The sequence below is a fragment of the Geotrypetes seraphini genome, chromosome 6 (assembly GCF_902459505.1).
Source record: "Geotrypetes seraphini chromosome 6, aGeoSer1.1, whole genome shotgun sequence".
Taxonomy (NCBI): Eukaryota; Metazoa; Chordata; class Amphibia; order Gymnophiona; family Dermophiidae; genus Geotrypetes; species Geotrypetes seraphini.
Window position 1 is genome coordinate 122,352,716 of NC_047089.1, and position 24,259 is coordinate 122,376,974.

Sequence of the window (24,259 nt, forward strand, 5' to 3'; positions counted from 1 at the left end):
GGTATCAACACAGGGAGAGAGCTAGGGACTAATTAATCTTTGAGAGATGGTTTAAAACAGGAGGGCACCTCGGCATCTAAATTGAGGCTAGTAGGACAATTAAGCGTCAGTTGTTTTTTTCCTGGTTTTTGTTTTTTTTAGGAGAGCTTGATCGGAGGAAGAGCTAGGTAACTTGGCATCTAAACAGGCAGAAACTTAACACAGAGCCTGATCCTTAGCAGTGAATACAATTTAGTATCTAAACTGTTTTGTGTGGGAACCTGGACTAAGCGTCTAATTGGGTAAAACTTAGAGCTGTGCCCAACTAATATCTGATGGTTTCATAAGAGAGTAAAGCCAGGGTGGAACTAAGCATTTAGGTAAGGAGAAAACTTAGACAGACTTAGCAAAACCTGGGTGGAACTTAGCATATAGGTAAGGAGAAAACATAGCACTGAGCTCGATCCTTAACAATGAGCACAGCTTAGCAACTGGATAGTATCGTGTAAGAACTTTAAACAAGGTAAAGCATAGCATTAGGTCCCGTTGAGGTAAGACAAGAGCAATCCTTCATGTATAAGAGGTGTGAGGCGGAGGAAGGAGGGAACAGGATGAAGGAGAGCTTCCTCCTTCCTCTGCCTTGGAGAGTCGCTGGGGGGGGGGGGGGGGGAGAAACTTTTGGCGACCCACAATGAGCTGAAGAGAATCCGACGCTGAAATGGGCAGAGTCAGCTCGATCAATCCTGCACAGGCAGGAAACTTTTGGCGGCCCCAGTGGGCTGGAGGGAAGCAGGGGCTCCAAGTGAGCAGATGCAGAGCTGATCCCTCCTGCTCGAGCGTCATCGGGCGGAGGAAGGAGGGACAAGATGGAGGAAGGCTTCTTCCTTCCTCTGCCTTGGAGAGTCACTGGAGGGGAGAAACTTTTGGCGGCCCGCAATGGGCTGAGGAGAATCCGACGCTGAAGTGGGCAGAGTCATCCCGATCAATCCTGCACAGGCAGGAAGCTTTTCAGCGGTCCCCAGTGGGCTGGAGGGAAGCAGGGGCTCCAAGTGAGCAGATGCAGGGCCAATCCCTCCTGCTCGAGTAGCGTCGGGTGGAGGGACAAGATGGAGGAAAGTGGAGAGTCGCTGGGGGGGAGAAACTTCGCCAGCCCGCAATGGGCTGAAGAGAATCTGATGCTCAAGTGGGCAGAGTCAGCCCGATCAATCGTTTTGAAAAGTCGGTTCTTAGGCGTGGGACAAACAAATGACTAGGTTATCCAAGTTTAAGGTCAAAAGTAGAGAGAAAGAAACAAAAAGCTCTCTCTCTGTCTTTATTATTCTTATGTTATTACAGTACCTGTTCTAAAACTGATCAACAGCGGCTCTAAGAATAAGGTTAATTAAACGCTTTTCTGGGCAAAAACATTCTTAATTACTGCTTTTTCGGCATTTTAAAGTTTTCGCTTATTCTATGTATCGGCATTCTTAAGAATAAAGACTATGAACAGAGTGTCCTATATCTGCAAAGAGTTGCATTTGCAATCCAATACTAAATAGACAGCAGGGAGCAGCACTAAAGACCCTCTCTTGTCCTTGAAAGGCATCTGAGAGTACAGGTCTCTCCTGTTGGGTAAGACAAGCAACCGATGTCCAAATCCAACAAGGCACTTGTTTCACCAACGAATGGCTGCTTCAGGGAATTCCCTCCTATTCCGTCCACAATTTCGCTCCACAATGGTGCCTGACTTATAGCTCCTGATATCATGACATCACTTCCTTCCGAAACTCAAAAAGTAGAACTTTATTGAAAGAACAAAAATGCAAAGGTTCATCTAATATAATAAAACCCTAAGCCGCGCATGCGCACTCCCACCTGTGTGCTCCCGTTTTTCGTGCGCTGTAGGGCACTGCAGGTAGGAGTGCGCATGCGCGCAAATCTCTCTCTTTCTCTCTTCCCCCGAGGCGGATGTCGGACGTGGCGGCTGTCGGCAGCTGCAGACCGTGGCTGCAGGCCGCGGCAGCTGTCGGCTGCCGGCGACTGCAGGCTGCGGCGGGCAAGCACGGAGCCACCAGCAGCGGGTGGCAGTCAGCCCGAGAAATCCCTGACCTACAAGGCCTGGCCAAAGTTTTTTTTTTAACTTAAAAGACGCTGCAGCAGCTCCTCTCACAAGCCACTCCTGCGTCAGAGAACGCGTCGATCATGAGAGGAGCCGCCGGAAAGTTACACTGGTCGGGGCTTGGGCTGTTCAGTCCGTGCAGGCTCCTCTCTCACGGTCTTGCCGGCGGAAAGAAGGGGAGCAGCTGGCAGGAAGAGAGAAGGGGACAAGCCGGGAGATGCTGCTGTAAGGAAAAGAGCACCCATGCCGTAGCCTCATTGAGGAGCTGGCAAGCCCAGGCAGGAAGGAAACTGCAGACTGAGGGAGCAGAGGCAATCCTGAAAGCCTGCCTCAGTGAGTTGATGCTCCCTCACTCAGGATCCTGCCTCTGTGAGTATTCTCCCCTTTGATGCCTGTCTCAGAAATGTTCTTCTGGGACGTTTACTTAAGAGCCTGCCTATGGGGACTTTTAGTGGATAGCCAGTCAGTAAAAGTAGTGAGTGTAGGAGGGGCAGGAGAAGCTAGACTGAGGGAAAAAATGCTGATGCACAGGGAAGTGGAGGGAGACAGAATGCTGCGGCTGCTGCACAGGGAAGTAGGGAAGGAGATAGGAAGAAAGACACAGGGACAGGGGCAGGGAGAGAGACAGAAAGACAGACAGACAAAGGGGGCCAGGGAGGGAGAGAGACAGAAAGAAAGACAGCGGGAGGAAGAGAGACAGAAAGAAAAAGACAGGGGTAGGGAGAGAAACAGAAGAAAGACAGACTAGGGGGCCAGGGAGGGAGAGAGACAGAAATAAAGACAGCAGGAGGAAGGGAGACAGAAAGAAAAGAAGAAAGACACAGGGACAGGGAGATACACAGAAAGATAGACCTACAAAGGGGGCCAGGGAGAGAGAGACAGATAGAAAGAAAGACAGTGGGACAGAGAGAGAGAGAGAAATAAAGACAGACATATATTCTAGCACCCGTTAATGTAACGGGCTAAAATACTAGTAACTTAATAAAACGCATACCATTCTATTTTTTGATTTAAACCGTTGGGCCAAATGGTATTCAAGAAGTAAATTGATCTTTGCTCACTCTGGTATAATTTAGTTTTTACATCTCCTCTACGTGTTGTTGCTGGGATATGATCAAGTACAAAGCATTTGAAGTCCTCAAACGAGTGTTTTTTTTCAGCACAATGATGAGTCAGTACATCATATTGTCTTCTATGGGTAATGTTTGACCGGTGTTCAAACAACCTAGTTTTTAAAACATCTTATAGTATGCCCTATATAGCAAAGATCACACGGGCACACTATTGCATACACTACACCCATAGTTTCGCAAGAAACCAGACTTGTCATTTTCCAAGGTTTTCTTTGTGGAATTAGGACTACATCTCCTTCACTAATCAGAGGACAAACAGTACAGTTATTGCAACGAAATAAGCCCACCCTTTCCATCCCTTTACTAGACCATAGCAGATCTTTTAAATTTTTATTCCGTGAGAATGCCACTTTACAATCCAATTCTTGGCATAGAAGACAATATGATGTACTGACTCGTCATTGTGCTGAAACATAGAAACATAGAAATAGACGGCAGATAAGGGCCACGGCCCATCTAGTCTGCCCACCCCAATGACCCTCTCCTACCTTTCTCTGGCTTGTAGGAATACAAAACTGGTGTCCAGGGAGCATTTCTAGGAGATGAGCACAGTTGGAGGGGCTGAATTTCAGTTAATTGAAGTTTCTACAGCCCCTGGCAACAGGGGAACACTACTTCTCACCTGTTCCCAGCATAAAGGGGGATTGTACAAGAAATAGATTATTATAATACCTTTGTATCACTCCATAGTGCAATTACACCTTGAATATTATGTGCAATTCTAGTCACATCTTAAGAACATAAGAATTGCTGCTGCTGGGTCAGACCAGGTACGTTAGATAGATTGTGACCCCATTGGGTCAGAGAGGGAAAAATGCTTGAGTACCTGACTGTAAAAACCGCTTAGATAACCTTGATAGGCGGTATATAAAATCCTAATAAACTTAAACCAGTGGTCCATCGTGCTCAGCTGTCCGCTCACACAGCGGCCCTTAGGTCAAAGACCAGTGCCCTGAGTCTAGCCTTACCTGTGTACGTTCTGGTTCTGCAGGAACTTGTCTAACTTTGTCTTGAATCCCTGGAGGGTGTTTTCCCCTATAACAGCCTCCGGAAGAGCGTTTCAGTTTTCTACCACTCTCTGAGTACAGAGAAGGCTGACAAAAATAATAAAGGGGATGGGTTCATTTCACGATGAAGAAAGGCTAAAGAGGCTCTTTAGCTTGGAGAAGAGAGAGCTGAGAGAAGATATAATAGGGGTCTATAAAATACTGAGTGGAATGGAATGGATAGACGTGAATCACTTGTTTCCTCTTTTCAAACTTTTAAGGACTAGGGGGCATGCAATGAAGCTACTAAGAAGTAAATTTAATACAAATCAGAGAAAATGTTTCTTTTCTCAAGAAGTAGTAATAACTGTGATAGCGGTTTTTAGTGCAGGCTTGTGCACTGAATGCTCTGTGCTGCTCAAAGAAATTTTATGAGTGTTAGGAGCAGCACAGAGCATTCAGCACACTGGCCTGTGCTAAAAACCACTTCCACAGTTTTGTAAAGGAGGGGGGTAAATTAGTGCAAGAGAATGTGGTAAAAGCAAGTAGCTTAGCAGGGTTTTAATAAATTTTTTAAACAATTCATAAACCATTAAACAGACTTCAGAAAATCCACCGCTTATACCAAAGCAGCTAAACTAGACAGACAAATCACCAATCTGTTATCTACGACCAAAGCCTACAAAACCTTCAAAAAAGAAACTAAAACCCTACTCTTCAAAAAACACATAAAACCTGTTTAACATGACCAGTTCCTTCCATAACTCCACCTACCACACACTCCACCCATATCCAAGCTAAAATGTTCATAATTACCCAACATGTTGCTCCTTAAGTTCTCAACAATTCTTATGTAAATTCTTAAGTTCTCGACAATTCTTATGTAATTCTTATGTAATGTTACAACTCGTGTAACCTCCTGACTATTTTGTAATCCGTCTTGAACCGCAAGGTAATGGCGGAATAGAAATCACAAATGTAATGTAATGTAATACCTTAGTATAAGTTAAACAGATTTTATGGTACTTATGTTCATATGTTGTTATTTTTTTTTTTAAAAGAAAAAAGTGTCAGGTGTATCTTATCCATAATGATGTGTTTTTATACTTGTTAATTGTTCTGTATTCTGAAACTTCCTCCGAGTACTCTAGTAGCTGAGCAAGTCATAAATCATACTATGTAAATTAGGGCTGCATGCAATTAACTCGTTAAAAGTGTCACTAGGGTTACAAATTAATGAAATTGATGGCCTCAACCACATTTTTCCTGCCAGGTCCACTGTCTCACCAGGTTTGCATAATTTTTCTGTCTTGCTCTTCCACCCCCTCACCCCCAGCCCCCAACCATCTGGCATCACCCGTCTGCCCTGCTCCTTCAACCACCATCCAGAACTGCAAGCCTCTCTCACTTCCCTTCGATTCCTGCATTCACTTTCTCCTGGTTTTTCCTCCAGACCCACTTCTCCTGTGTATGTAAGCAGTAGCAACAACAACAGCAAACAGATGGCAGGCGTGTGGAACATTGCCTTATGTGTGCCACTGCTCGCTTTGACAGCTTCACTCCTCTGAAACAGGAGGTTACATCAGAAATGTTGAGACCAGAAGTGCCTGCAGTGGAATACATAAGCAATATCACACACACCTGCTTTCTACTTTCTGTCACTGTCATTGCTGCCGCTAATATAAAGACTCAAGAAACAGCAGTTCATAAAAAGAACCAAGAACAAGTGAGTGTAGGAAAGCTAAGGGAGAGAGAACAGAAATGCTGAATAGTGATGGATACTTCTTTTAGGAGGTAGTGTCTCTTCTTTCTCTGGCATTTAAGAACATAGCTGATGCAACAGCACTGAAACAAACATGCTTTTTCACACTATAATGATTTGGAATGTTTGACTCCTAATATAGGCACTTATGTCAAAACATAGCCATGTTGAGAAGAAGGGGGAGAGGTGTCAAGACAGGTAAAAGTGGATGGTGCAGTAAGGGGCAGGGAGACAGAGATGGGCAACACTGCCTGGGCGTCACAGTTTTACAGCAGAAGGAAGGCATCTCTGGAGAAAAAAAAACAATCTACAGCAGGGATCTCAAAGTCCCTCCCTGAGGTCCGCAATCCAGTCGGGTTTTCAGGATTTCTCCAATGAATATGCACTGAAAGCAGTGCATGCACATAGATCTCATGCATATTCATTGGGGAAATCCTGAAAACCCGACTGGATTGCGGCCCTCAAGGAGGGTCTTTGAGATCCCTGATCTACAGGCAGGGCTATAGAGAATGAGGCTAGGGTTTCTGGACAAGGTCAGGGAAGAAGAAAGGAGAAGTGTGTTGAGGTCTGGGAAAAAGGGAGATACTTAGAGAAAGAGGGGATACTGGAAATGAATGTAGGAAGATGCTGCCTATGGATATAGGAGAAGAGAAGCAATTAGAGAGGAAGGATGCTGCCTATGGATAGAGGGGAAGGAAAGAGATGAAAACTAGTTAGATTTGAGGAGGCAGAAAACTGGACGAATGATGAACATGAAAGAAGCATATAGGACAAGAAGTGAAGAAAACAGCAGAGAAAAGAAACAGTGAATGAACAGGAGGACCTGGAAACAGAGTTCAGTACGCAACCTGAGGGAAGCAGAACCAGAGAGACAGGGTGATAAGCTGATTAGAAAAATAAAACTACTAAATAGAGGTAAGAACAATTAATTTATTTTCATTTTAGTAACTTAAATATCTCAGTTTTGAGAATTTACTTTTCTGTATTTTGCACTGTACAGGAGGAAATGTGAGAGGAATACTGTATGTGATTGATTATGCAATTAAAAATTTTAATCACATGATTATTAAATCTATATACAGCCCTAATATAAACAAAATTAAAAATTTAAGTTTGGATCTCAAAATATTCCCATTCAACCAGCTTACCGTATATACCTGAATATAAATCGATCTGAATATAAGTCGAGACCCCCATCTTTCCTCCATAGGCCACCGCCATGGCATTGTCTGACAGAACCCTGACTGACTTCCCCATCAGAAAGGACTGGAAGGCTAGCAACGCCAGACAGTTGGCTCTGGTCTCCAAGACATGATTAACCAAGAAGTCTCCTCCATGGACCAGGTGCCCTAAGCTGAATGACTTAGACACTGAGTTCCCCAACCGAGAAGACTGGCATCCGTGAGCAGCACCGTCTACTGTGGCTGGTCCAGAATCGCCTCTTGTACAAGATGGGGGTGTCTGGAGCCACCATCAAAGACTGCCCCGAGCTAAGCTCGGAAGCGGAACAGGGTGATCCAGACTGTGCCTCTGAGGCGACCACCTCCAAAGAAGAGCATACTGAAGAGGATGCATGTGCGCCCACAACTACCTCACTACATCAAGAGAAGCCGCCATCAACCCCAAGACTTGGAGGAAATCCTGCACCAAAGGACACCGGACATCATAAGCAGGCGAATCTGAGATTGCAATTTGCTTACCTGGGCCTCCGGAAAGAAAACCTTCCCCAAGGAGGTGTCAAACAGGACCCCTAGATATTCCAGGCGCTGAGATGGAGACAACCGGCTCTTGGCAAGGTTGATCACCCATCCAAGTGACTACAGAAACTCCACCACCCGAGCCATGATCCGAGTGCTCTCCTGTAATGACTTGGCTTGAATCAACCAGTCGTCCAGGTAGGGATGAACAAGAATGCCCTCTTTTCGCAATGCCGCCACAACAACCACCATCACCTTGGTGAACGTCCGCTGAGCAATGACCAGACCAAAGGGAAGTAATAATTGATAAAAAGAGATGAAAGGAAAGATAAAAGAAAAGATGTGATAGTAGTAAAGACTGCAACATAAGCAATATCAGCAACTCATTTCTTAGTATTGCAACGGAAAGTGAAACGAAACAAAAATCCATACGAAAAAGGAGATTATCGCTGAAAAATGGTTGGAAAGCGATGACCACAAATGCTCGCAGTCTAAGCAACAAAGTTCATGATCTGCAAGCCCTGATGTTAGAGGCAGATCTAGATATTGTCGCTATCACAGAGACATGGTTCAGTGAATCACATGGATGGGATGCAAACATACCGGGATATAATCTTTTTAGGAAGGACAGAGATGGACAAAAAGGTGGAGGAGTAGCTCTCTATGTAAAGATCAATATCCAAGCGACCGAAATGCAAGCGACCTGGGGAGAGGAAGAAGCGATATGGATTGCTCTGAAAAGAGAAGATGGAACTTCTATCTACGTGGGTGTAGTCTACAGACCTCCGACTCAATCGCAGCAAATTGATAAGGATCTGATTGTGGATATCCAAAAGTTTGGAAGGAAAGAGGAGGTTCTGCTGTTGGGAGATTTCAACCTGCCGGATGCGGACTGGAATGTTCCGTCTGCGGAATCGGAAAGAAGTAGGGAGATTGTGGATGCCTTTCAAGAGGCTCTGCTCAGACAAATGGTGATGGAACCCACAAGGGAAAAAGCGATATTAGATCTGGTCCTCACAAATGGAGAGAGTATCTCTAATGTTTGAGTGGGAAGTAGCGATTATCAAACGGTTTGGTTTGATATAACGGTTAAAGTGGAGAGTGGCCGCATGATACTTAAAGTCCTAGATGTCAAACGTACGGACTTTAATGCAATGGGAGAGTACCTGAAAAAAGAGCTGTTAGGATGAGAGGACATAAGAGAAGTGGAAAGACAGTGGTCTAAGCTGAAAGGAGTGATAAAAATGGCTACGGACCTTTATGTGAAGAAAAACAAGAAAAAAAGGAAGCCGATATGGTTCTCCAACCTAGTGGCTGAGAAAAAAAGGCGAAAGAGGAGTGCAGAAAGGACTACAGGGTGAAACTGAAAGAAGCCAAGAGAGAGATAAAACTGGCGAAAGCACAGGCGGAAGAACAAATGGTTAAAAATGTAAAAAAGGGAGACAAAAATTTTTTCAGATATATTAGTGAAAGGAGGAAGATGAAAAATGGAGTTGCTAAACTAAAAGATGCTGGGAGAGTGATGAGGAAAAAGCAAATGTGCTAAACAAATACTTCTGTTCTGGGTTCATAGAAGAAAATCCTGGAGAAGGACCGAAATTGTCTGGCAAAGATACATGAGAAAACGGAGTGGATTCTGCGCCGTTCAAGGAGGAGAGTGTTTATGAGCAACTTGAAAAACTGAAGGTGGACAAAGCGATGGGACCAGACGGGATTCATCCCAGGATACTAAGGAAGCTCAGAGAGGTTCTGGCGAGTCCTATTAAAGAGTTGTTCAACAAATCTCTGGAGATGGGAGTGATTCCTGTGGATTGAAGGAGAGCGGATGTGGTATCTAATCACAAAAGTGGTCACAGGGATGAAGCAGGAAACTACAGGCCGGTGAGCCTCACTTCAGTTGTTGGTAAAATAATGGAAGTTTTGCTGAAAGAAAGGATAGTGTACTTTCTTGAATCTAATGGGTTGCAGGATCCGAGGCAACATGGCTTTACAAAAGGTAGATCATGCCAAACGAACCTGATTGAATTTTTTGATTGGGTGACCAGAGAGCTGGATCGAGGACATATGCTAGATGTAATTTACTTGGATTTCAGCAAAGCCTTTGATACAGTTCCTCATAGGAGGCTGTTGAACAAACTTGAAGGGCTGAAGTTAGGACCCAATGTGGTGAACTGGGTCAAAAACTGGCTGTCAGACAGACGCCAGTGGGTGGTGGTTAATGGAAGTCGCTCGAAGGAAGGAAAGGTGACTAGTGGAGTCCCTCAGGGTTCGGTGCTGGGGCCAATCCTGTTCAATATGTTTGTGAGTGACATTGCTGAAGGGTTAGAAGGAAAAGTGTGCCTTTTTGCAGATGATACCAAGATTTGTAACAGAGTAGACACCGAAGAGGGAGTGGAAAATATAAAAAAGGATCTGCAAAAGTTAGAGGAATGGTCAAATGCCTGGCTACTAAAATTCAATGCAAAGAAATGCAGAGTAATGCATTTGGGGATTAATAATAGGAAGGTACCGTATATGCTGGGAGGAGAGAAGCTGATATGCACGGACGGGGAGAGAGACCTTGGGGTGATAGTGTCTGAAGATCTAAAGGCGAAAAAAACAGTGTGACAAGGTAGTGGCTGCTGCCAGAAGGATGCTGGGTTGTATAAAGAGAGGCGTAGTCTGTAGAAGGAAGAAGGTGTTGATGCCCCTGTACAGGTCATTGGTAAGGCCCCACCTGGAGTATTGTGTTCAGTTTTGGAGAACGTATCTGGCGAAGGACATAAGAAGACTTGAGGCGGTCCAGAGGAGGGCGACGAAAATGATAGGAGGCTTGCAGTAAAAGACGTATGAGGAGAGACTGGAAGCCCTGAATATGTATACCCTAGAGCACAGTTCTTCAACCGCCGGTCCGCAGAAAATTTCTGCCGGTCCGCACAGGGCCGGCAAGATCAAGTCGGCAGTTAAATTTCCTGCCGACTGCGGTTCCTCCTGACTGCGGTTCCTGCTGACTAATGTTCCTCCCAGCCTCAGGCGATCAAGATAGGCTGCCAAAGTCGGGGCCTTCCCTCTGTGAGTCTCGCCTGTTCGGAAACAGGAAGTTCGGACACAAAATAGGCGGGACTCAGAGAGTGAAGGTCCCGACGTCGGCAGCGTGTCTTGATCGCCACCCCTGCCGAGTTGCTGAAGAGGGCCACGGGGAAGTTGCGATTAGACCGGAGAGAGCTTCAGATTCAGGTGCAGGTGGAGGGAGATGGTCAGCGTGTGCGAACAAGATCCTGGGGAGCCTTCATAGTGACTTCCCACCAGCTCTCCTATTTGCCAGGGCAGTGATTTACCGGCAACTTCCTGAAGGCAAGTACCGAGAGCTGCTGGAAGGGGAGGAAGCCACTGTAGGAGGCTGGGAAGGTGCTGGAAAAGGGAGAGCTGTTACTGGACTTGAAGGAAGTTAGAAGGAGAGATGCTGCTGGGAGGGGAGGAGGGAAAGGGATGGGAAGAAAGTTAATGTTGGATAGAGGGAGGAGGAAAGGGAGAAGAAGGAGAGATGCTGCTGGAAGGGGAGGAGGGAAAGGGATGGGAAGAGAGTTAATGTTGGATAGAGGGAGGAGGGACGGGAGAAGGAGAGATGCTGCTGGGAGGGGAGGAGGGAAAGGGATGGGAAGAGACTTAATGTTGGATAGAGGGAGGAGGGAAGGGAGAAAGAAAAAAAGGAAGGAGGGTAGGGAGAAAGAAAAAAGGAAGGAAACAGCTGGCAGGGAGATTACAGGAGGGGAAGGGGGTCAGGGTGGAATGGAGAGATCAGATGAGAGAAAGGGGAGAGAGAGGAATGAGAAAGTAGAGAGACATTGATGCTGGAAAGGGGGTCAGCAGAGAAATGAGAGAGGGATAAAGATGCTAGATCTGGTGTAGGAGAGATAAAAATGAAGAAGGCAGTGAAGCTGGAATGAATGATGTAAAAAAGAGAGAGGAGGATGGACAAGGAAGAGGGGCATAGAAAGAAGTCAGATACATATGGAAGGGGAAGAGGGCAGACATTGGATGGAACGGGCAGATGGTGGAAGGAAAAGAGTAAAAAGAAGATGAAAGCAGAAACCAGAGACAACAAAAGGTAGAAAAAAATAATTTTATTTCTATTTTGTCATTAGAATATATCAGATTTGAATTATATATCCTGCTAGAGACATAACTGGGGACTGCAGTATTCTGTTAGCATGATATTTCTATGTAGCATTCTATAATAACTTGGCTTGTTCAGTTTTCTTGATAGTAGAGGGGATATATGTGAAGGGGAGGGGAGACAGGGGTTTTGTTGGTCCGTGCTCTGTATATTTGTATTTATAAAATCACAATTGTTCAGAATATTGTTTCTTTTTATACTTTAATAAAATACGTTCAATATAAAATCATAATTGCGGCTTGTGCAGATGGGATCAGATGGTTTGCGGGGACCGAGCTCGCGGAGATGGGGCGTAAACGGGGTTTTTAAATTTTAGTCCTAGTAGTTTGCCGGTCCACAAAATAATTATTTTATTTCTGCCAGTCCACGGGTGCAAAAAGGTTGAAGAACACTGCCCTAGAGGAAAGGAGAGACAGGGGAGATATGATTCAGACGTTCAAATCCTTGAAGGGTATTAACGTAGAACAAAATATTTTCCAGAGAAAGGAAAATGGTAAAACCAGAGGACATAATTTGAGGTTGAGGGGTGGTAGATTCAGGGGCAATGTTAGGAAATTCTACTTTACGGAGAGGGTAGTGGATGCCTGGAATGCGCTCCCGAGAGAGGTGGTGGAGAGTAAAACTGTGACTGAGTTCAAAGAAGCGTGGGATGAACACAGAGGATTTAGAATCAGAAAATAATATTAAATATTGAACTAAGGCCAGTACTTGTCTGTATATGGCCATTTGGTGGAGGATGGGCTGGGGAGGGCTTCAATGGCTGGAAGGGTGTAGATGGGCTGGAGTAAGTCTTAACAGAGATTTCGGCAGTTGGGACCCAAGCACAGTACAGGGTAAAGCTTTGGATTCTTGCCCAGAAATAGCTAAGAAGAAAAAATTAAAATTTTAAATTGAATCAGGTTGGGCAGACTGGATGGACCATTCGGGTCTTTATCTGCCGTCATCTACTATGTTACTATGATAATTCAATAAGTAAATGGAATAATTGAGCAATCAGCTCTGACAATATTAATAACTACTTCAAGGCCATAATGGCATCTAGCAAGACAAATTTGAGTCAATAATTTCTAAAAAATATATATATGTGTTCATGAAAATATTGATATTAAATCACAATCCCTGTTGAGTATTTAAGGAAAAACAGAGGTGGACATATCATAAATCATACAGACTTCAGTCTTTGGATGATATATATGTAAGGCCTTACTACACATTATCTTAAAGGTAACTTATTTAGGACTTTTTTCTAAATGGTTTTGTATTTACAAAAGAACCATTAAATGGTGATCGTCACTGTGTTTATGATTTATTCCTGATTGAATTTTTCCATATATATTTTTTTTCTTTTTTTGTTATATTACACTACATCTATTTAGTTTTGTTTCATTTATGGCTGAAGGAACATAGGATCAATACACTTTAAGCTTCATAAGAACAAAAGAACATAAGAATTGCCATCTCCGGGTCCATCAAGTCTGGTGATCTGCACACGTGGAGGCCTGGCATAGTTTAGTCCCCATATCACTGTATGCTTCTCAAGGAAGATGTGCATCTAATTTACTCTATGCCACTCTTAAGGAGATGTGCATCTAGTTTACCCTTAAATCCTAGAACGGTGGATTCTGCAATTACTTCCTCTGGGAGAGTATTCCAGGTGTCCACCACTCGCTGCGTGAAACAGAACTTCCTGATATTCGTCCTGGACCTGTCTCCCCTCAGCTTCAGTCTATGTCCTCTTGTCCGTGTCACAACTTCACTGAACTTCATTGAAGCTCATCTAAGTGGTCTTTTGTCAGCCCCACTTTTATTTACCAAGATAGTTCATGACCAATTCTAGATCATTGGGCCCAATTGGAACGTCTACAAAAGAGAGCTATTAGAACGGAACTACACGCTTTAACTTTGGTTGAATATTTGAGAGTTAAGTGCATACCACGGGGTTAAGAGTTCTTAAGGAATCCCATCTTTAAAAAGAAGATACTGAATTTGTTTCTAAATGGAACAAAATCCTCAACAAGTTTAGCATGAATTTAATAATACTGATAGTGAATCATGCTCAGGCAATGTCTACAGCATTAAAAGGAGACATAGATTAAACATTAAAAGAAGTGTCCTCAAAATTACCTCCTGAGGATGTGGTCTCCAAAATAGAATCCATGAACAAACAGTTATATGATTTCAAAGAGTCTTTCTGCTCCGTAAAGAACGACGCTGGATATTTTATTTGAACTGCATTCAGCCAGCAGGTCTAAACAGAGAGTTTGATCTATGATAAGTTGTACAAATTTATTTTTCAATTGGTCAATAATTGTATAAATTCTTTCCAACTGATCAATGATTACATACATTCCTTACATTTTTGCATTTCATCTCTGTTCCCTCTGTCTTTTTATTGTTTTTCTATGTACTTTTTCTATTTTTATCATTTTTTTTCAGTTGTTGTTCCACGTTTTAGTTTTGTTTCAGGTAGTTGTTGATTTTCTCTTTTTCCCTATTTATTATATTTTAGCTGTTCAGCTTTTATATCCTTTTTTCATTTTTCATCCATTTAAACCTCTTCTCATGTTGCTTTCTGTGCCGCATGGTGTTTAGCACACCTAGATAGTCTGAAATTATGTTTTGCATATTATGTTAAATATTTTATATTTCATTTATTCAGTCATTCATTCCCTTTCTTTACTTTTTTCTTTCTTTAGATTAATTCATATTTGTTAGATTCACGCTGACTTCTCCGATGGCCCCTTCGTTTTAGGTTTAGTCCTCACACATTTGAATTTAGTGCTGAGATGCATTTATGCTGTAGTTAGAGATAGATGACGTTTTCAACGTAAGGATACTAGTCACGTTGTCTTCCGGCCGTGAAACCAAAAGGTTAACGCGGAAGACATCGTTCTCTAAAAATTTGTTCGAGCGTCATGCTAGTTTAATTCGGTATGTTATTTTGTTTTTTGAATGTCAGTTTTGTTTTCAGTTAAGGCTTTTTCTCAAGTAGTTTGTTGTTTACTTTTCAGCTATTCAATATTTATTTCGTGTTCATATATGCTTGTTTAAGTTTTTGTTGCATTTATTAGTTTCAGTTTAGCTTCATTTAATTCAAGTAAGTAGGAGGGGCCCTCCCGCAGTATTTTTCTATTTTTCTCTTTCTTTCTGAATGCACTTATGTACGATTGTAAGTTTGTTGTCTTTGAGGGCGGGCTGTTTCAGCTTTACGCTACCTATCAGTTCGCCTTTTAGAGTTTCCAGTTTGCTATTTGGTATCTGATTTTTCTTAGTTTTCATTGGGCTACTGGTTTTTCCTTTTTTCTTTTCACTTTCCATTTCTTTTATTATATTCACTTTTCATAAATTGTTATCATTTTGGTATTTTCCTAGATCATAGTTGTTTCATTTGTTGTTTTTCTCACATTCTACACAGCAAGGCAACTCTTGTTCAACATTTCCCCTGAAGAAGACCAGCTCTGGGCTGAAATGCCTACAAAAAGAAAAGGCGTCGGGAGTTTTTCACTATATCAACGTTGATGGTGGCTGGTTCCACCTTACCACAAGTTAAGTGTTGCCTTCCTTCCTCTCTCTTTTTTCAAATATCAGCTATTTTGCACATAATTTGTTCATATTTAAGAGGTTTCTTTAGGCATACGTATGTCCTAGGCACATGCACTTTAGTTCATTAGATATATTTATACTTACACTTTTTTATACTTTGTAGCTAATTAATTTTTTAACTCTTTACAGTTTTTTAGGTAAATGCACTTTATGCACTTTAAAAAAGTTCAACGCTATAAATTTATTGAATTTTAAATTTAAAAAAAAAAAATAACACAAATTCAGCACATTTAGATGAATGAACTATTTAGGTTTCTTTAATAAACCATTCCATTTATTTGTTCTCCCAAAACAGCATATATTATAACAAAGTTATTTATGATAATAATAGTTAATTAAAATTAGTGACAACACTTTTAGTGAATAAAATTAAGTAAATGAAAAATTTTTTTTTTGGTAGGAGGTGGTGGACATAGATGATTATAACAATATACAAGACAGGAACTTGTAATGGTATATATCATAAGAGGTTCCAAAGACTGAAGTCTGTATAATTTATGATATGTCCATCTCTGTTTTTCCTTAAATACTCAACAGGAATTGTGATTTAATATCTATATTTTCATGAACACATATATATATTTTTTAGAAATTATTGACTCTAATTTGTCTTGCTAGATGCAATTAAGGCCTTGAAGTAGTCATTAATATTGTCAGAGTTGATTGCTCAATTATTCCATTTACTTCTTGAATTATCTTCCCTTTCATCTCTTTTTGTCAACTATTACTTGATTTTCAGGGACGATATATACTTAAGACCTTACTACACAGACCAAAGGGAAGAACTGATAATGTTGCCCCAAGATCGCAAAGCGCAGGAAGCGATGATGGGAGGCCCGAAGAGGAATGTGCAAATAGGCCTCGGCCAGATCTAGAGAGGTCAGAACCTCCCCCAGCTGAACCACCAGAATCACAAACCGCAGAGTTTCCATACGGAAGGAAGGCACATGAAGAGCCCTGTTGACCCACTTCAAATCCAGGATGGGTCGAAAGGTCCCTTCTTTCTAAGGTACCACAAACTAAATTGAATACCAACCTGTGCCCCACTCCTGCGGGGGAACTGGACCCACCGCATGGAGATCCAACGGTCTTTGAACCGTTTGATGAAAGGCCTGCTGCTTCCACGCCACCAGCGAGGGGGAAGCGAGAAAACAGTTTGGCAAGGAACGGGCAAACTCCAGAGCATAGCCGTCCCGGATCACTTCCAGAACCCACTGATTGGACGTGATGTCTGCCCATTTGGATAAAATTCTCTCAGCCATGCGCCCATGGAACCAAGACGGGCGCCAGCAAGGAGTCATTGGGCAGGGCGAGCAGCAGGGGACCTAGCGGGGGCGCTACCTGCACCCCGGCGGGCCCCACGAAAGGACTGCATGAGCTGGATGAATCTGCCTCTAGAGAGCCCAGAAGATGGAAAAGAGGCAGCCCCTCTACCAGAGTGGAAGCGGTGGAAATCACGTCCACGCCCATGCCCATGAGCAGCATCACCTTGAGCCAATGGTCTAGGCCTATCCTCAGGCAAACGAGGCACTTTGGAAGCAGTGAGAGTCTGAACCAACCTTTCCAGGTCCTCACCAAACAAGAAAGATCCTTTAAAAGGGAATTTTGTCAACTTAGCTTTGGACGCTGAATCCGCTGACCAAGCTCGAAGCCACATGGTACGGCATGCTGCCACTCCAAAGGCCAAAGACTTGGCAGAAGCTTGCAAGAGGTCATACATGGCATCCGAGAGATAAAAAGCACACAATTCAATTTTGGCAACTTCTTGCTTTAACAAGTTCCAATTCTCAGATTTACTGTCAAGTACATGCTGGGCCCAACGAAAATACGCACGAGCCACCAGCCCACCACACATCGCCGCCTGGACCGACAGAGCCGTCACATCAAAACTCTGTTTAAGGAGTGACTCCAACTTATGCTCCTCCAGGTCCTTCAAGGCTGCACCGCCCTCAACAGGCACGGTATGCCACTTAGAAATGGCCAAGACCACTGCATCCACTACGGGTGACTTCAAAGTGTCCCTATCCCCTTCGGGAATGGAATACAGGCGGGCCATGGAGCACGCAAAACGAAAAGGGGCTTCCAGCACCTGCCACTGTGCGAGCATAATATCCAAACTATCCTGATGCATAGGAAAAGAGCAGGAAGCAGAGCGGATCCCCTTAAGCAAAGTGCAAAACTGAGGAGACCTGCAGAATTAACTCATGAAGCTCTTCCCGCTGAAAAAGGTGCACCACACACGCATCTTTGCCAGCTGGGGAGTGCTCGAACCCCTCGCTGGCGGAATCCAACCCCCCAAGAGGATCCTGGAATTCTCCCCAAGGGTCCAGGTCCTATCAATAACATCTTGCTTCTCTAGGTTCCTGTTGCGGAACCTGGGCTCTCTCCAACTATTCCGCAAGCAACTGAAAACTTGGCTCTTCTCTAACATGTAATTCTATTTTCCCCCTTACTCTTCCATTCTATAAATAAGCTCATGTAAACCTTTTCCTTTCTCTTCTTATATTTTAAGTTCTTGTAAACCGTGCTGAGCTCCACTTCCGTGGAGAGGATGCGGTATATAAAACTTAAGGTTTAGTTTAGTTTAGGTAAATATCATCATTCCAAGAGACCCTCGGGCATTTGGATGAGAGAGGAGTAGAGGGGGGCAAAACCGTCGCTGTGTTGAGCCGCACCGAGGAAGACATCAAGGGGGAAAAAAACCCCAAGATATGGAACCTCCTGCCACCAGCACATAAGATTTACAAAGTGCTAACATAAATTCAGGGGGAAAGACCACCGCGGCCCCAAGGGACTCTCTGCCCCAGCAGGGGACCCTGCCATACCTTGCCCCTTTATTTCCAGAACAGGGGGAAAAGTCACCTGATGTAACTGAAATTAAAGAGGAGGTTCCCGCCAAAATGGGACCTAAACCGCCAAAATCGGAACTCCTGCAGCCTGCCACGTCTGAAAAGCCTGGGACTTTCCTGACGCTGAGGCCGAGGAACCAACCGACGCAAAAAGGGAATCCCCAGCCGTTCTAGCAGCAAGGGAATCCTTTTCTCCCTAACCGTTGGCAGCTGGGGAACATGCGGTGGGGTCTCCTGGCTGCCGACATCCACTGCCAGCGAGGCTTCCCCACCGCTCTGGCATGCACAACGCTTGCACAGGCCGCCCACGACTACCTCGTGTTTGGAGCACAATGAGCACTTTTTCCCTTTAAAAGTGGTCATTGTGCTGAAAACCACCCTAGCTGCAAGAAAAGTGCTGGTTAGTTGAGAAAATACAGTAAAAAGGCAATTATAAATGGATTTTAGCCCTTTAGACCGGCATACCTCAGGATTTTGGGGTTTTTTTTCTTTTTTTATAGAACAGACTCCATGGTTCTCAAAGCTGGAGGGCTGACCAACCAGGGGGCCAGGCCGCTGGCTGAGGCATCTCTACAAAAATATGGGGAGGTGGAAGAAGGTGGGGGAGGGACCCAGCATGAGACCCACTGGGTTTAACACCCCCGAGATCGGACGGATCACCAAACAGGACCTGTCCAAGCTCTATCCGGCACAAAAGGGGAACCAAGAGTCCAAAACAAAGTTCCAAGAGCAGTAAGAGGGGAGCCAAAATTAGGCTTACCACCTACTATAAGAGACTGAGAAGACTGGATTAGTAGAGGGGAAGCTGTACTGATATACAATCTCAGAACCTCCCCCAGCTGAACCACCAGAATCACAAACCGCAGAGTTTCCATACGGAAGGAAGGCACATGAAGAGCCCTGTTGACCCACTTCAAATCCAGGATGGGTCGAAAGGTCCCTTCTTTCTATGGTACCACAAACTATATTGAATACCAACCTGTGCCCCACTCCTGCGGGGGAACTGGACCCACCGCATGGAGATCCAACGGTCTTTGAACCGTCTGATGAAAGGCCTGCTGCTTCCACGCCACCAGCGAGGGGGAAGCGAGAAAACAGTTTGGCAAGGAACGGGCAAACTCCAGAGCATAGCCGTCCCGAGATATACTGATAGCAGCTGGTAGCAGTGAAGTATAATACCCATCCTTAAAGGTATTATACCGGTCTATCAAGCGATACGGAAGAGAGGAATTTTCATCCTGTGGAACTTCTCCTGAACCTGCATCCAGGTAAATAGCAGCCATCCTGGATAGGTTTCAGCTGCTGAGCAGGAGCATCGAGCAGCAGCACCAAAGCACACTCCTGCTCGGTATTGCTCAGCGGCTGAAACCAGAACTCACGACAGTGACCGACCAGGTTAGCAGCGGGGCAGGAGCGCGGAAAGCTCGCTCCTGCCCGCTACACATCTGGACAACCAGGGATTCTAGCGGCAGAGGAGGTACGATGGACAGAGCAGGAGGGGGAACAGGGTGCCGAGCCTGGTGATCCAGCGGAGGCCTGCAATAAGTCTGGGAGTGGGAGGGTGGGCACTGGCTCAAATATAAAACGGGACCCCCATTTTTGGTCCAATTTTTGGGCCCCAAAATCCCAGTTTATATTTGAATATATACGGTACTCACTGAAATATATAAGTGCAAGAGCCAAACAAAATATTTGGGGATAACATACCAATGACACTTGAGGTAGTTCCTCCTGGACATCCTACTGTTGAAAGGCATGGGCCGTTATTCCCTGCACTAGAAACATAGATAATATTTTTTTTCCACACAGCTTCATTGATGGCTTCACAAATTCTCCTGTAATATATAAAGACAAATATTAAGTAACTTCATCATAAAAAATGATTCTTGAATGCACTGAGGGTCTGATTCTATAAACAGCGTCTATAACAGCGTGCCTACCACATAATCAAATTTAGGTGCCATTTACAGAATTGTGCCTACATGGCCTAAAATGCTAGTGCCTAATGCTTTCCATGCCCGAATTCCATCACTAACCATACCAATTTCCACGTGGAACTTAATTGTATGTTTTTTAGTTGGCTTTTAATGGCATTTTCGATTATCATGCCAATTAATCCAATTAAAAAATTTTAAGCTCAGTGCATAAATTAGCAAGGTGCTGTCAATCTAGGCGTCATTTTTAGAATCAAGCCCTAATTGTTTTGCTTCTGAATCACAGAATTGTAGCTTCCAGCAGCTAAAAAAGAGCCTTCTTTTAAACTTACTGTTCTAGTCAAACAGCAGCAAAGTTGGTCACCCCGTGATATGCAATTTTACACAATTCAATGGTGACTCCGCCATGATACTTTAAAGTGTGGCAAAGGGCCATATTTTATTGCACCTTAAAACTACCCCTCTTAACTGGCTAATTATAATCAGGTGCTTAAACAACTGGGTAAGAAATCCATCACCTTTTCATTCCTTCTCACATCAATCTATCCAAGTTTCAAAGTTCATAATTCTCTTGATTAATCGCTTAATCATATTTCAAAGCGATGAACAATTTTAAAATACATTCAATAAAAAAACAGTACAGTACCCACTTTAAATAATAACATTGGGTTAAAAACTAACACATCATTTTGGGAACATAAGGTAAAAAGGGATTGCAAAATACAATTCAATATAGAAAAGCAATACAGAGGAAAAGTACAAGAGGAAGACAAGTAAAAACATAGTTTAATACAGTAAAGTCTTTGGCCTAAGGATTAGTAAATTAAGCACCAAAGGCATCTTTAAAAAGAAATGTTTTTAGATTACTTTTAAATTTTCCTAGATCCTGCTCCTTTCGCAAATAAATTGGGAGGGAGTTCCAAGTCTGTGGGGCAGTTACTGAAAAAATAAACTGCCGTCTAGTATTAATGATCTTAAGCGAAGGAATAGTTAATAAATGTTGTTCATTGGATCTTAAAGTTCTGTTTGGATGATACGGAATTAATAATTTATATATAAATGCTGGAGTTTTGTTGAGAAGAGTTTTAAGGGTAAGCAGACAAAGTTTTTATGTTATCCGATGAATAACTGGAAGCCAATGCGCATTTTTTATCCAAAGAAATAGGCAGCATTTACCCTCCTTTTGTCCTTCCCTTTAATGTTTTCTATCCTTTTTTAATTGTATTCCCTCCCCATCTACCTATCATCTCCTGTCAGTCCAGTCTAGCCTGCACAATATCAAGCCATTTCATATTTAATTTTTTATTGAAATTTTCATATGCTTATATACCAAACTCAACAACAATACAGCCAGCATACAACAGCAGACCACACAAGGACATCCGTGTTAATCCTTCACGGAGACCTAAGAGATCCAAACCCCCCATCAAAAGACCCTCCCCTCCCGATCCCCCCACCCCCCACCCCAACACTCAAGTATGGCATTTAATTAATGTTGTTTCTATCTTTCTTTTGTTATCTATAATAATAATATGCTAAGCGCGCATGCACACTCTTATCCCGTGTTCCCCGAGTCCTGATCTGTCGGGATGTGGCCGGCAAGAGTGCGCATGCGCGCTTACTACGTCACCAGGACTCCAGGACGCGCGGAGCGGCGGCTGACAGGAGGAGGGCTTCGAGGCGAGGCGGCTGTCGGCGGAGGGCAGACGTGCCCAGGACGGAGAGCAGCTGCATCGCTGGACCTCCTCACCCGTGAACTACGCTCGCCAGTGCTGGCTGAACTCCTCAGGGTCACACATGCCGCTTCGCGCCGGGCACCGGAAGATGAGAGTCCCTCAGTGACGTGACAGAGAGACTCAACGGCAGGAGAAAGCCTGGCAACGCTGGAGGGAGGTTTGTCTCGTTGGGAGGGTCGCATGGGAGGGAGAGATAGAAGAGTCAGCGGGGGTTGGGCTGGGAGGGGAGAGAAGCGTCTGCCTCGGGTGCTTCAGGCAGCAGCAGCGTTTTCAATTCGCTGCTGTTCCCAGCTTCAGCCCTTCCTCTCTGGCGGGTCCTGCCTACTTCCTGTTTTCATGAAGACAGGATGCGCCAGAGAGCAAGACCTGAAGCCGGCAACAGCAATGAATTGTGAATGCTGCTACTGCTGCCCATGCTGCTGTTCTTTCCTTTAAAGTATAAAAGCTTCCAGCGCATGCAGGCGTGTCGTGCGATGCAGGCGGGGATTGGATGGAAAGGGTAAGGGAATCTGCCAGAAAAAAACATGCTGCTGCGCAGAGAAGTGGGGTGGGGGAGGGGAGGGAAGGGAAATGCTGCTGCACAGGGAAATGGAGGGGGGAGGGAAATGCTGCTGCTATACAGGGAAGGGTGGGAGGGAAATGCTGCTGCTGCACAGGGTAATGGGGGGAGGGAAATGCTGCTGCTGCTGCTGCACAGGGTAGTGGGGGAGGGGAGGGAAATGCTGCTGCTGCACAGGGAAGGGTGGGAGGGATATGCTGCTGCTGCACAGGGAAGTTGGGGCTAGCACCCGTTAATGTAACGGGCTATAAGACTAGTTATTTTATATTGTAATTGGCGTTTTTATTTTTACCCCTTATTTTTTTTAATTGTAAACTCACTTAGAAATTTGATAAAACAACAGAATCAAATTTTAATAAAAACTGAATTGACTGAGAATCCCATCCTATACAGAAATTCAAAATGCATCATTTGGTCTTTACAATAAAAACTTATGGAAACTCATGCCATAATTAAAAATAAATTTCAGAGGATCGACAAATCAAAATGTAGCTGATTTGCTCAGTATTTGTTTATTAGTATATAGTGTTTAAGCCAGTTACATTAATGGGTGCTAGAATAAATGTGTAGATTTTTAGCACAATGGGGCACTGAGGCATTTCTTTCTTTCTGTCTTTCTTTCTTCCTGCTCCCCCTTTTTTTGTCTGTCTTTCTTTCTGTCTCTCGCCTTGCCCCCGGGTTATTCCATGTCAAGTGATCAAGGGCTCCCTGCATGACCATCACGGATTTTGATAAAACTTTATGCACAAAGTCCCACATGTATCAAACGAACTTTGGTAAAGTTTTAGTTTCGCCTGTGGAATATTTGTGGAGATATAGCCATTTGTTTGACCCCATACTGCAATGACATACAGTAAGACAGTGACATTCTGACAACTTTGAGACACAATATCTCACGAGCTATGTTTCCAAAAAAACAAACTTAGCTACCCTGCACAACTTTTGGAGCTCTATTCAGTGCTACCAATAATAATTTTTGTCGAGCACTGAGTGAATGGCTGAATTACAGTAAACTTGGCCGAAAAAATTAGTGCTCCAAAAAAAAGTCAAAGTTTGACATTACTTAGCTCCCACAATAATTGAGTAATAAATGCGAAATTTGGCGCATGTCTCAGTACAACATTGTTTTCAAAAGTACAATTTCAACCTCCAAGCTCTTTCCATTAGTTTACAAATTAAGTGTAAAGTTGCTAATTTGTGTAAAAAGGCCAAAAATAGGGTATTTTCAGCCTGCTTTTACAGAAAAATACCTTTCAGAAACTCTTTCAAATCAGTCTCATTAGAAAGAGCATATTTCAAACCCCCTAGAAAAGTGAGCTTCATTTATCAACGCAGGTTAACAATGCCCGAAAAAGGGGGACAAAGTTGGGAGATGTCACCATGGCAACGGCCTACGTTTCAACTTACAATTATGTCACTTTTCACACTGTTTTTCCCTGTTTATTTTTACTCAAGCTTTGGGTACAATTATAGTGTTCTTAATTAATGATTATTCCTAACTAGAAATTGAGGTGATAATTTTGTTGCATGCAGATCACAAATTACAACTTGTTTTCTTTTTCAGATCCACATTATTATTAATTCAGTTTAAAATGGATGCCAACGAATCGACTAATAATAATCCTTTTCTGCCAGACTGTGCCATTGGGCAAAAATTGTTGTCAAAGTGTCATGACGGCTCATTTTTTTACATAATTTGTCAACCGATGAAAAATTGCTTATCACTCGGCACTCTGAAGTTGAACTGATGGATAAAGACCAAATCTG

The 24,259-nt window shown here is 43.6% G+C and overlaps 1 protein-coding gene across 6 annotated transcripts in view; it reads right to left on the reverse strand.

The window, feature by feature from the left end:
• TPP2 (tripeptidyl peptidase 2) overlaps positions 1 to 24,259 on the reverse strand; it is a 1,323,399-nt gene that overhangs the window by 997,784 nt on the left and 301,356 nt on the right. For all 6 annotated transcript variants that reach the window (XM_033947626.1, XM_033947627.1, XM_033947625.1 and 3 more), the window contains one exon: positions 19,971 to 20,098. In XM_033947626.1, the coding sequence (XP_033803517.1) occupies positions 19,971 to 20,098 (128 nt within the window). The remainder of the gene's footprint in view (positions 1 to 19,970; positions 20,099 to 24,259) is intronic.